Source organism: Myiozetetes cayanensis, unplaced genomic scaffold (assembly GCF_022539395.1).
Source record: "Myiozetetes cayanensis isolate MyiCay16 unplaced genomic scaffold, myiCay2020 scf5-8, whole genome shotgun sequence".
Taxonomy (NCBI): Eukaryota; Metazoa; Chordata; class Aves; order Passeriformes; family Tyrannidae; genus Myiozetetes; species Myiozetetes cayanensis.
Window position 1 is genome coordinate 61,848,408 of NW_026087742.1, and position 14,534 is coordinate 61,862,941.

The following is a 14,534-nucleotide window of genomic DNA, read 5'->3' on the forward strand; positions in this document are numbered from 1 at the left end:
ATGAAAGTTAGAAAAAAAAAAGTGGACAAAGAATCTTCTGTAAAAGCCCAAGTTTCCTCATATGGACTGAAGGACAGAGCAGTGAATCTGCAATCTTCTCTATCCTCACCATTTTTCCTCCAATGAGCTATTTAAGGGAAAAGTATCTAAGAAACCATGCAGTTTAACGGCAACAGACATCCAAGTTTTAAAGAACTATGATTTGTTACATTGTTTTTTAGTAATAATCATATCACGGGTAGACAAAACAAACTGTTATCTAACCTTCATCTTGTCCTTTCAGGAACTTGCGTGTACTCTTCAGTAAATTAGATCTCATTCGTGTTAACTGATCCAAAAGATTTCTTCTGGGTATGTCATAAGCATTTCTAAAAGTCTGAGGTTTCAAATCCTACGGTTCCAGTAAATGAAGTTCCAATTAATGCCATGTAAAAAACAATATCTAGCATTTCAATGGAAGTATATTGAAAATAACAACATTACACACAGTGGTGCTTACCTTATTCAGCAAAGCTATTTGGAACCCAGCATACTCCTTCATATTGAGGTCTAGAGGTCTATGAGGAATTTCCCCAGTAATCCCCTGTAGCAGATGTTGAAAATCGTTCCTATGTGCCATAGACAGGTTGTGTGATCTGCTTCTGACCTTAATTCCAGTCTCTTGCGCTACCTTTTTGCCTACAGAGCCAATGACTCTATCGGACTCTATTTTGGCCTTAATTTGAAATAAATAAATAAATAAAATTGACAATATGCTCTTAAAAGGATTAGTCAGACTTATTCATTTTAAATTCCTACCTACAAGATTCAACAACGTGCTAACACACTATGATGACCATAACCAGGATAAGCGTTTAAGGGGTGCTTAATACATAACCACTTAATGCTTACTACAATTTTAAATATAGTGAACAAGTTTGTGCCTAAGTCTTCTGCATATTTCTCCTCTGCTGCCCATTATGATATCTAAGCACCAATATGCATGCAATGCTTTTATTTTCATAAAATGCCACAATTTGACTAGTAATTCTCTGCAGATCTACCTGTACTTATACAGGGTTCAGCTGTTATTGTAGGAAACAGTCTCTCACAAGACTGATTCTCCTGCAACTATAGTTGTGATCACTCACCCAATGGCATCAACTTTTTAGAAGCTTAATACAAAAATCATAACATTATTAAAAATGAAATATGGTAATACCCAATTCTGTTTGGCTAGACGGACATAACCCTCAATATTATGTTAGATTTGCACCAAAATTAAACATATTCATAAGTGCCAGCTTTTTGGCAAAATACAGTGGAACAAAGACCCCAAAGGAATTTAGTAATACACTTGCCAGTTTTGTTTTTGCAATTTCACAGATTTATAGACTATTCAAAATTTGAATATGTACTTATTGAGAATAGTGAGTCATTACTGGCAGGGTCTTCCAGAAGTTCAAGAAGATTCAAGTACAATTTGCAGTGCATGTCATTACAATCTAGAGGAGTTAAAGATGTCTAGGTTGAGACACCAGCTCACCAAGTATTGAGCAACATGACTGATTTAACAGGACATGCTATAAACTTCAGGACTTTGCTTCCTCAAGTAATCATTTATATTAACGTTTTAAGTAAAAACCGTGATCCATAAAAACTCACTACCTAAGTTACAAGTACTTGGCACTACTATTTCTTGAAGCTTCAAACCTATTTTATTGTCTTGAACAGAAAGCTTAACATGCACAGTTGAATAAAAGTAGAGGTAGCAGGGCAGAAATGCTTTAGCTGGTGCAGGAGACTAGTCAAAGACAGGAGCACTATTCTGAACACATTCAACAACTTCAAAAAGTCACTTCTCACTTCTACATCTGTATTGTCATTCCAGATTCTGAATTATGTCAGTTATCTTATTTACTGAACACTTTCCATTTCATGTCACAAGCCAAAAAAAACCCACACTGATTCAGATGCATGAAATAAGATTCTCTGTTTTCTGAAAAATCCTAAAACATCTTTAATATCTAAGGTATGACAAGATGTTTTCTATTGACAAAAGTACATTACTGCCTGTACAAGTAAAAATGCTCCTTAGATAAATAAATAAATCACAATTTGTACTTTCATATCTATCTTTATAGTCCAGTTTATAAAGTCTATATTTACATGTTACGTTTTCCTGCAATTCAGAAAACCAAAATTATTTTTTGCTAATTGCTTATGGGAAGGTATTGACTTCATCTTTCTGCTCTTTTTTCCTTCAAAGACACTGAACTTCAGTATTTTAAGGTTATCCTGATATTCGAGTGAATTTTCACTGCTCTCTTGCTTCAACATTACCTGCTGACTCAACTTTTTGAGATATGAAATGACACTGTAACTAAGTCCATATTCCACATTGTCAGCTATGAGGTTTGGTGCTCCCATCATTCTCACAGCTTTCTTCAAAGGCTGAAATATGGAATACATTTTATGGTCATATTTAACTTTATACATACTTCAACTAACTGTATCCATTTCAAACAGAACCTGAGGTTCTCAGTTAGAAAAGAACAAAGACTCAGGGCAGCATTTTGTGTTATTTTAAAACAGTGCCATTCATACAGAAGCAATTATTAACAAAGATACCATTTATATATAAAAGTCACAGTGTATTATGACATTACAAAATTTTCATAACATTCAGGTTTCAAGCCTCCCACAGAACTCCAGTGAAAACACTATCACCAGGTATGGAGTTTAACTATTCTCTCTTGAATTAATACATATTTTACTTGAAATAGAGACTACATCCATAGTGGAGAGAAAACTATAAAATAAAAATTTTAACACAGTAAGTCATCTTACCCCAAGATAATAAGGAGGCATTGTCTTCAAATAGCTTTCAAATGACTGACGCCATTTCAATGTAGGTTTTGCCTTGTGTACTTTAAACAAGTCATCTAATGGTTATAAAAAGCAGAGACAAAATAAAAGGCATATCTAGACAGCATTACATCACTTTCTCCAAAAAAGTAAACTCTCGTAAAAGAAACTTTTGAGTGAATTGCAAGTTCCTCAATTTTAATGAATATCCATAATATTAATATATATGCAACTAAACATACATACACGATGAACACTGCAGACGAAAGATGAAGTCTAATAAATTATTTATCAAAATGAATTGGCATTGATACAATAGATTAGGAAAAATGGCTCCTAAAATATTGAAAGTGAGATCAAAACATCAGAAAACGATTAAGTAAATCTTAAAGTCAGAGTCTGAAAGTCAGCCAATTGGAGACAAGTGAAACAAGTTACTGATTCTATCTTTCTATAGGTGTGTGATGAATACCTGCATTAATTGCAGTAATCTGTTTAGATGACATCAATGTTTGAATTGCCTACCACATAAGAAAATTTGTATGAAGTGCTATTTACCTAGCAGTGGAAGGAGGACTGGATAATTGTAAGGCATCACAAATAAATTCACACAATTCAGCGCTGTACTCGCTTTCAAGTAACCAAAAGGATGACCAAGTTCACTGTACTTTGCACTATTGCTCACATATACCTGCAATAAACCACATTACATTGCACGTAAATAAAAAGTATTGTGTTCTGAAACTTTACATTCTGCTTATAGAATAAAGTCTAGGAAAAACAGCATCCTATAAAAAACTTCAGTTCAGCATGCACTCTACTTACCTGCCAGCAGGTCTGAGGAGATTTTCTTTCCAGGATAAACTGGGTCAATGGGGAAGGTTCTAATTCGTATTTATCAAAAGGCAGTTTGTCAATGACCATTGGTTCACAGTCAGTACAGGAAAATTTCACCACAGGATGGGATGTGCGAGGTGGCTAAACACAAGAATTCCACTGTTAATAAGTCTGCACAACAATTAAAATGCAACTGTGCTATGACAACTAAAGTGATAAGCTTCTTCAAAACCAGATGTATTTAAGGAATCTACTCAGTATAAGATTCATAGTTATTGTTAATGAGACCTAAGCAATTAATTCATTAGGCAGTTTCCTAATGCTTCAAAGTTACTAAAAAAGTCAACCCCACAGTATTATTTGTTCATCGATAACTTATAAGAGATAACTGCAACACAGGTTTTTTGCGTGTCATTCCTTCTAGGGTCACAATGCTTTTACAGTTGCTACAATGAAATACGTAATTTGAGATTTTAAAAATATCAGTGAGTGGGAAATCCTGGAATATTCACACACACACAAACCCCTTTGCTTTATCTTCAGTACGTACCAGTGTTGGAGAATTTTGATCCGGCCAAAAGGATTCAGGAACAGGCCAGTGACCTATAGGAACCCCAGTTTTAGGGTTTGGTCTGACATAAATAAGTTTGTGACAGCTGTGCCAAGGTTGGGGTCCAAAGGGTCTGGATATCTCCACCTGCCCATCTACAGAAGAAAAAGGGTCCATGAGTAAAAACAGTGTTAAAACTCAAGTAGGGTATTAAAGAACTTCTGGGAAGAGTTCAAGAACTACAACCCCAGGGAAGGTCTTCCTGCAGTTAATATTATTTCTAAGAATAGCAGATAGTTGTCAGTAAGCATTTCTGCAAAAACACAGACTATGAGAAACCAAATAACCACTGAAAGTTTACAGGATCATAGCTGAGAAAGCCAATTATCTCAAGCCCTTCAAAGTCATCAGTTCCTTTCTCCTCCATTGTAAATAACAGATAACCTTCAAATCCATGCATTAAAAAGTGATATACATGACTAATACTGCTGGATTAGCTTTTTATTGTAGCAAAATAAGATTAAAAAGCTCACAAACACTTCCCAGTAATATCCAAAGAGGAACCTAGCTAAGCCATTTAGAATGAGAAGTTAACATTGCACAATCGTATTGGCTATTTTAACTCTTAGTGAAGCCACTTTATTACACTGAACAAAAAGAGGATATGTGTATAAACCCCCAGTCTCGCCACAAGTTATTCACATTTCTAGCTGGTTGAAAACCACTGCTTAGAACTCGTGAACCCATTCAACTATGATTGACATGAATAACTGCATTTAATACTACCTGAGCAATATGAAAGTGTAGATGTGTTCAGCTACTGCAGCCAGTATTTTGAAACACAACAGAGCTTGAGAATTAGCAGGTCCTTTTTGTAGCAATGTCTTTGAAACTGCAACACTTGCCCTTATGTCTTGGCAAATCCTACATTAAACCTCACTAAATTATATTCACAGTCATCCCTGTTATTTGATACCAGTGTAAAAAATGTCAAGTACCATCAATTGGTGAGGGGTCCGGTCCAGCTTTTTCAAAGTTTATTACCACTCCACTTTGCACTTTTTGCACCAATGACTCAAGACACTGATTCAGCATTCTTGGAGAGCACACACAGTATGATCGACCTATAACAAAACAGTTAAGGTTAAGGCTGTTCAGTGTTTCTGCCCTTATTTTAACTTGGATCATTTAAAATTTTTCAACCACCACACATGTTGAATTAAGTACAGATCACTGATTTAAAGCTTCTCCTGGTGTTTAAACACCAAAGCAGCCTGGTAAAACAGGGACACTTACCCCATCAGAAAGGCTTTGATTTTAGACCCTTAATGACTAATTCAAATTCCTAGATACATTCACGGAAAATGGGCTCCCCCTTGTGACATTAACACTTAACTATCCTTGAATTTCAGTCTTTTAGTACAGCTTTTAGTACAGCCCACAGTCAGAAAGCAGTGGAACCAAATTCTTTCGGAATACTTCTTAAATCCCTTTGTTTGCTCTCTATCACAACCCTTCTGATGCATCAGAAAAATCATTACGTTTTTCAAGTATGATACAATCAATGCATGCATCTGACCCGGAATATAATTTCTAAAAGATTAAGAATATGATTTCTGACTGAGAGAAAAGTGTCAATTCTGCAGAACTATTATATGTTCTGCATGCTCTGGAGGGAAAAACCCCAAACAACCAACACATTTCCTTCAGTTTTGGCTTCTTTAGGTTAGAGTATGACAAAAATTTAGATATACTGCACTGCAGAACAGACTCAATTATTACAATTTCTAATTGCAATACCAAGATGCAGTAGAAAGAAAGCAAGTTCTCTTTAAAAAATTCCCAAAGAGATGAGATTCATACTTCCTAGACAGGTTACACTGTCTGTAGCTTTAATGCAGCGTCTTCAGTTTCATTTAGTTATTGTTAATGTCTTAAGAGTTTTTACAAGTGCTGTAAGAACTTGGAAATAGTTATTCCATGACATCAAATCACATGATTAATTGAACTAAACTGAATTCACTTACATTTTTTAAGTAACGACTCACCTCCTGTGACTTCACACATAGGTGTGATTGCAGAGTCATCCACTGGTACCCCTGTCATTTGCTCCGATTCTGGTGCTGTAATGCCAGGCAAACGAAGAACCAAAGCAAACAATCTCTGATCCCATCGAAAGGGTTCCTTAGTCAACTCACTTCCAGGTAAAGGGGAATTGAGAGGTAAATGGAGCTAAAAAAGGAATTTAAATCTGTGAATGCATAGCTTTAGAAAGAAACAAAAATTCAGGTCACATGGCAATGGCAATTCACTCTATATAAGCACACATCTCTCCACATGCATTTATACCTATATTCAGGTACCGTACATGACAAGCAAGACACCCATTACTCAATCAAGATTTCAAACATTTCAAAGTAACAATACATAATGTTTAGAGTTACAAATCAAGTAGTAACAACCACTGTTAAAAACTGATCTAAACTTCAGAATTACTAGAATATTTTCTTTAGAATTTCAGCAGTACAAGCTGCTTCACTGGAGTGTTCTTTTGTTCAACTTTCTATGGAACAGGCCCATTCTCAGCTCAGTATTTTCCTCAATTCTTCAAGATAAGCACAACTGAATGAAAAGGTAATGTTAATCTAAGATTACCCAGAAGAAATATAAGTCAGGTGTAGCTGTCATGATTACCTACACCAAATAACTTAGCTTTAAGTGAACTATTGTAGTAGTTATATTACAGAACCAGAAGGCAGATTTTACACAATTCAGGTATATCCCTCAACTAAACTGATGTCTATGCTTTAAGTGAAAAGCTGGTGTTAAAATTAACATCAACACTGAAATGCAAAATTAGTTCTCACTTTTGGGTAACAGATAACAGCAGCCACAGCTACCTATACAAGGAAGAATGGCTTGCCATGTGCCGTTGTGTTGCCTCTGTATGGGAAAAACTACACAGACGTTTTAGTTCAAAATATTGAAAATACTCAATATGTGAGAGCATTTCTTTTTAGTCTCTTTTCTGTGAATTAAAGCCAAGAGATTCAAGTGTCAGACTTTGAACATGATGCAGTAAAAATACAGCAATGGTCAGGACATTATTTATTAATCACTAACAGCAACAGTCAGAGAGTAATAGAACATGTAAAATTCCAAGGATAGCAGCAGTTTTATACTTAGTGTACTGAAACATGAAAAGGTGTGTCGGCTTCTAAGGGACAGCATAAGCCATTTGGAAGATTATATCCTCTCTTGTTGAATCCAGATACCTCACACAGATTAGTCAGGAAAAAACATCTTACTCACACCTTCAGCTACAGAGGCCCTGACCAGATAATCTAAATTTGTAACAGTTACAAGTTCCAGATAATAGAATAGATCCCTAGTTGATAACAGTGTTAGCACAAGCAAAATTCTCATTTCACCTGCAACACTGAAGCCATTAAGGAGAAAAAAAAAAAAATCCCCAAAGCAATGACTCAGTGGTGCAAACAGTTCCATTACTGCATCAAATACAAGGGTTAAGCCCAAATGCTAAAGCAAACTCAATGTCTCCTTAAAAACTTCTCATGCAGCACTCAAAAAAATCCCAATTCTCAATCTCAGCTCAATGTTAGCAACAAAGTACTAATCTTTTCCAAAACTTGATGCAAGTCCACATAAGCACCCATTATATATTCCCTTCATTTTTAGTTCATAGTTGTTAGCTAAGGAATTTGCAGTACACTTAAAGCAGTTTTTCTTGTTTGCTTATTTTTAAAAGATAGCTTAAAAGCATTAAACCTGATATCCACACCAGTCACCTCATCTATTTCTATTTACACAATTGCACACACCTTTTATTGGGAAAAATACTGGTCTTCATGTTTGAAAAACAATCTCAAAGCTAGGAGCAAACTTTGGTACAATCTCAAAGCTAGGTGCAAACATGACAAATCCACTCATAACATGTGGCCAAGAACCACAATATTTAGGACTTCTAAGCACACTGATGATCCCTCCTGAATTTGTTTTTGCTTATGCAAGCACAGAGCACATGAGAGAACAGAACTATTTTCCCCAAATATTTCACATGAAACTGGTCAAAGGGAACTCAGTTCTGTACCTCGTTTATTACTCATTGACAAGCACATCTTTCCCCTTTTCACAGAAAGGGCCAGCAAAGACTGCCTGAAAAAAGGAAACTCAGTTACAAGAATTGCTGCATTCTTAGTAAACAGCCTGGAATCCTGACCCTAAGAAGACTCAATTGCAAGCACTCGACCATCCTCACCAGTGGCTATTACAGAATGCCATTCAAACTTTCCTACTTAGATCTGACTAAATATAAGATTTACTAGCTCCTAAGAGTATATTTGATCTGCAAAACATACCTATGTAACATCATTGTTTTCTTCAGGTAGTATATATACATCTTTTACTATATATAAAGTATCCCACTAGATTCTGGACCAACACAATTCTGAGTTCAGTTTATCTCAAGCTATGAAAGCTTTCTTTGGCTCAGCTGATTATATAGAGAAAACCCCAAAACTCAACATCACTCAGGAGCAGGCCATTACATTATTACTATCAGAAATATTTTCAAACTCGAAGACACCATGCAAATCAATCATCAAGTCAAATGCCCTCACTTTCTCACAATTTAATTCCAGTTTAACATCCTTTATTTAACATTTCTACTAGTGAAGTTATAGATTCAAACCACCTCATTCCCCATAGACATCAGTAAGTCTGTCTTCTCACCTCCAGTTAGCTTTTCTTTTAAACTGGTATTGCATTACTATAGCAACTGCATACCTAGCACAAAATGAGCCTAGAATTCTATATCTTGCATTTTCTTTCTTTCCCTGTGCATATTTCAATATGAAGGCATGCACATATTTTCCTCTTTGTCTTTCATACTGGCTGTTGAGAAAAACGTAGACTTAACTATTAAGAGGGAAGTTATTTACCAGCAATGGTCTTCAACACATTGTCTGTGTATATCACACAAAAGCCTTCTCCCACCTTAGTACCAGAAACCAGCAGTTTTGACTCAATACTAATTTTGTAGGAGAACACACAAACCCTAACATGCCCAAATGCCACAACAATACAATAAGATAGTGTATACTTTATTCCCCTCTTGCTTGCTTTTAAAACCACTAAAATATTCAAGAACCAAGAGGGGGTGGAGGACAGCATTGTGTTGAAGAGATCACATACATTAGAATAGGGCAGCACCAGCATTGCCTAAGCTTTAGTACCCAGATAATTACAGCCAGCTCCATCTTGGGAAATCTCATAGAAGGTTGTTACACATCAGGCACAGAATAAAAATATCCATACAGAGACAGTCACCTTCTCTTTTTCCATCTAAAAAAAAAGTTCTTAAAAAAAAAATCTATCTTCAAGCAACCTTCCTTGCATGCTTTCCTGCTACCCATAGAAAGACAAGACACATCTAACATTTCAAGCAAATGCAGCATTTCACCCTTAGAGGACTTAAGGGTGGGTAACTGTATTCAAGTCCAATTAAGAAAATCAGCTCTTGATAGACTGAGAAACTCTACTTACAGTTATCAACAGCATTACATTTTCACATCTTTTTTCATGCAGTTGTAACATACAGACAGAAAGCCACAAATTGCTCTTCCATATGAGATAACTTAAGACCACAAAGAGACACCAAGGTCAACTGGCATACCATGTCAATGCCGTGGATATACTCCATGGTTCCAATGCCAGCATTAACCACAAGCAAGTGCTCACTGAGCTGATGGTTACACACCAAAAACACACATATCAAAAGCTTTAGAGCTGTGTCAAATGCTGCAAACCCCAAAACTGCTACTAACAGGAATAATAAGGATGAGAAAGAATGGGAAAATGCTTTTAATGGTATTTGCCACACTTCTTGCAAAATTTTCTTTTTGAGTCTAGATTTCTAACTGGAGGAACTCCAATATAATGGAGCGTTTACAGGTCTTGATTATTCCTGAAAGTAAGTAGGACCTTGCCACTTGTTGCAGTTGTTACAACAGGGATGCAAGATGATTGACCCTAGGAAGGATCAATATGACAATGCCAAACAGTTCAAGGAGGAAGACAAAAATCACTGATTCCTCCTGTAAGAGTCTCTTGTAACTGAAACATACAGAAACCAAGAAGCACTGTTCATGCTTTCTGCTGGCATAATCATTCATCAGAATGTATCAACAGGACAATAACCCAGTTTCAGTCTTGCAAACAGGAGTTTAATGCTTCCTCTTAAAACAGAGGGTATGTAGAAGGAGGACATGGGAACACAGCAGCTGGAAAACTGGAAAAGTATGATTTTTTTCATAATATAAAGAGGAATAAGAGAAATCTCTTCAAGAAATCAAACATTTGTTAAAGGAAAGATGAAGAAAGGGCTAACAACAGATTTGAGGGATCAGGTCAGAAGCAAAAGCCACTCCCATCAGGAATCCATAGCATGAGACCAACTAATTAATGATAGTTTGCCAACACTGTGAGCCCATCCCCTCCTCAAGTTATAACTGGGACAAGTGAATAGAGGGAAGAGTCTGGCCAACAAGTCTTGCTGAATGTAGAACTGATACTGGCATTCTTTAGTACATCAGCACTAATGTATTAGAAAGGCAGAAGACACAGAACTGAAAGTGTTACTAACTTGTACAGGTGGAGATAATTGCACAGACTATCATTTTGGTCTTCAATCTGAGGAACTGCATACAAGAGACAACGCACTGAACAAGTAAGTCTCTTTATCTGCAAAACCCATAATAAAATCTACAAAGGAAAAGGACATCTGAAGAATTCAGCAAGAGCTCGGAAACAGGGTTTAAGCTTGACTGCTTCACACTAGGGCAAATGACAGTGTTCCCATAGTGATAAACTGATTTCATGGGTAAGAAAACAAATGTTCAATACAATAACAAAGGTTTGAGAAAACCTGCCTCCAGGTTCCATACTGGCTTCACAGGCTTTCAAAAAAACCAACATTCTGTTGGTTCTCTTGTATATATGTCTTAAAAGAATTAAAAATATACTGCCTTAGTCGACAGTAAGAAGTAAAAACACCTGTCATAGCCAGTGGGATATGATCACTTCCAACTCTGAAAAGCCTTCCCCAAGTCAAACCCAAAGAACAAAACAGACATTTGAAAGTGACTGAAAAGCTTTGTAATTGAACCAAAGAGCAGCAATGAACTTTTCTATCTCCAGGGTGGTGTTACTATACTAATTCTTGTTAATTTCTGCAAGCCCAACTTGAGAGGTAACTGTAAAGGACACAAGCTACACTAAGAAAAATTCTGACCAATAGGACACATACTGACACAAGCAAAAAATGAGCCCGGAAAAACAGAAGCACCCTTTGATGCTTTATTCCTCTGCTCTTTGATACTGTTAAAAGTGTTCCTACCAGTACACCTACAGCAAAAGAGGAAAAAAAAAAATCACTTCCATTGCTGGGAATGAAGCACATATGAAGCACATACCCAGTATGCTATGGAAAAGCACTCAAACTTGTATTTTGTCTTGCAGGAAGTAAGAGCCCTGGTCACTTCCCATTCCACCAGAAGACAATGCCTTACGAGCTTATTTACCAAAAAAATTAGTAGTTCACTATCATTAAAGCAGACTCTACATTTCTAGAACATAACTACACAATCACCAAATCATGTGTCAAATTTGGCCTGATGTTACAACGTAGCACACACTTACCAGTCAGCACTGCTCACGAGCCAAGCCTAAATTTACTAGATTAGAGCAGTCACTAGAAAATCCTTTTTCTCAACATAAGTTACAACAGTTTAAAGATGTGACTGTATGACCAAATGGTTGCCAGACTAAGAAAATACCTTCTTTTGAAGACTGAGGTAAGAAAGCTGTACCCACATTTAAAGGAAAAGAAAAAAAAAACCACTTGCTGGCTATAAAAAAGAAATCCTGACTCTTGCTGTAAAAGAGTTTATGACAACAAATACAGCTTTCTTACCTAAATTATTTCAGATAATGAACAAGATGAAAGGAAATGAATGTAACAGAATGCACTGTGTGCATTAGAATGGACACATGAAGGCTCTACAGTCCAGGACTTTTTGACTGCTCAGGACCTTGTCCAAATCAGCTTTTACTATCTCCACAACCACTGGACAATCTATGCCAGTGTTCAGTCACTCATATATTAAAGTTTCTTGATATCCAACCAGAACTTCTTCTGGTACAATTTGCAGCTGCTGCCTCTCACCGCAGTCCTGAGCACCTCCAAGGAAAACCAGGCTCCCTGCCCCTTTAAGTGTTGCAAACGGTGGTAAAACAATACAAGCTTCTCTACCAAAGGCTGAACACACCCAGTTCTCAGCCTCTACCACGATGTCATTTGCTTCACCCTCTGTGCACCTTGGTGTCCTTATTCCAGAATGTCCATGTCAGATTTTACAAGTTAGTTATCTGAGAGCAGAGAAGGTGCTTCTCTCCAAGAAACACAGCTAAGAGACTACACAAAATAGTACTTTGCTACTAACAGCACTGTATGTTGTAGAAGACTGTATAAGTGTCACACTCTTCTCTTGGTATTTTGGACCACACCCATTCAATCATCAGATTAAGCTGAAAATAGCTTATTGGGTAAAAAAATATGATGGAAGTAAAGTTTTTATACATATAACCTACTTGTTATCATGGATCCAGGAATTCCCTTTCAGTTACTGGCTATGCTCATTTGTTAGTAGTCCACAAAATTATGAGGTCATTCAACTTTCTTCCTCTAAATCAGATACATTACAAAAACACTCAAATATCACTTTTCATACAGACAACTTCTGTAAGTCTGTAAGAATGCAATATAACAGATTATTAGGAGAAATTTGAATAACTAATGAACAGCAATATATGAGAAGCTAATCTGTATAGTCAAATGTGGTGTAGCACAGGCAAAAGTCTGAATCCTGTCCTTAAGTTTTAAAACAGACCTTTCAGTATTAATTTTTTTCCCTGAAAAGGGATTTGTTATTGTTTGATTTGATTGGGGTTTTTACTACTGCATGGAATGGGCACTCAGCTGGCTAGACCAACCCTATCCCTAGTGACTTCCATCTTTTTAAGGGAAGAATTCAAAACAATCAGTAAGTTAAAATAGTTCAGTGCATCAGTATAGCTGAGTTTGCCAGATGTCTGAGCAGGTACTCCAGTAAATTAAGATCTTGATTTTAAACTGCTCTACAGATTTAATTTGAAATACATTTCTTCAGCTCTTATCTTGGATTATAAGGACTACTGATTTAATTATACACATTATATATTTATTTTTAAGAACCTAGTGTGAAAGTGGTGCATTTCACATACTCTCTAGTGACCACATCCTTTGGGAAATCACTTTAACTCGGGTCTATACCCAAAGAACTTCTATCTAGACCAGTTAAAGACATACACACTTTATAGAAATCAATTTCTTCTGCTAGCAATGTCTGAAAAGCCATGAACTCCCTGGATAGAAATAGAAAACTCAGTTTACTAAACAGATACAACCAAACAGTTCTGTCACAGACTTCTGTCACATGAAGTAAGTAAGAAGTTAATCAGCTTTTTGTAGTACTGTTGCAAAAAAATACTTTAAAAGCAAAACACACGCAAGTTTAAGCTATTAATGAGCATTTGTGCTCCTACTGTAAACACTACTGTAACACCACGTTTAGTACACATTGCTGTAAACAGCAGTCAGACCTTACCTCTTCCTGTATCCCACTGGTAGTGGTTAATTTACTTCCATCAGTAACTGTAATAATTATTGCTGGCTCCAGAAAAAAAGGGTTTCGTCCCTAGGGAAAAAAAGCAGTTTCACTTAAAATGGTGTAACAAATCCATAACATTCAGTGCAGTCATTAAATGCCACTGATACCCAGCAACAAAACAATGAAGCCCAAGGTATTCTCACATACTACACAGTACAGTGCAATGAGCTTCTGAGCCTTTTTACAGTTAAGCCATGAAAAGCTAGGCACTTAACATATCTGTATGTAATAAATGTATACAAAAACACAGCAAAATTGGGTAACAGGACTTCACAAATAATGCATACTGTAGTATCCTGACAAACTAGCAGCTGTTAGGAGAAGTAATTGTCTCCTCGAAACCCATACTTTTGTTTTCCCCTATTGCAGGGTTGATGTGTGATTTAATTATTGTGTGTTCAAGTAAAGCATTAGCATAGTATCCAGGGATCATGACCCTGGGTTAAGAACTAATACTCTATGTATTAACACTGACATAAATAGCACCAGTTACATTTTGATTACAGTGGTTC

At 36.4% G+C, this 14,534-nt stretch overlaps 1 protein-coding gene across 3 annotated transcripts in view; it reads right to left on the bottom strand.

The window, feature by feature from the left end:
* The window catches only part of INTS6 (integrator complex subunit 6), a 38,851-nt gene that overhangs the window by 6,537 nt on the left and 17,780 nt on the right, over window positions 1–14,534 (bottom strand). The window contains exons 4-13 of one of the 3 annotated variants that reach the window (XM_050331374.1): window positions 13,960–14,049; window positions 6,283–6,466; window positions 5,233–5,358; window positions 4,235–4,389; window positions 3,673–3,825; window positions 3,406–3,538; window positions 2,830–2,924; window positions 2,323–2,433; window positions 500–583; window positions 265–391 (exon numbers count right to left, since the gene is read on the bottom strand). In XM_050331374.1, coding sequence (XP_050187331.1) covers window positions 265–391; window positions 500–583; window positions 2,323–2,433; window positions 2,830–2,924; window positions 3,406–3,538; window positions 3,673–3,825; window positions 4,235–4,389; window positions 5,233–5,358; window positions 6,283–6,466; window positions 13,960–14,049 — 1,258 coding nt within the window. Of the gene's footprint in view, window positions 1–264; window positions 392–499; window positions 716–2,322; window positions 2,434–2,829; window positions 2,925–3,405; window positions 3,539–3,672; window positions 3,826–4,234; window positions 4,390–5,232; window positions 5,359–6,282; window positions 6,467–13,959; window positions 14,050–14,534 lie in introns of all 3 variants that reach the window. The other 2 variants (XM_050331373.1, XM_050331375.1) reach the window with 2 other exon arrangements.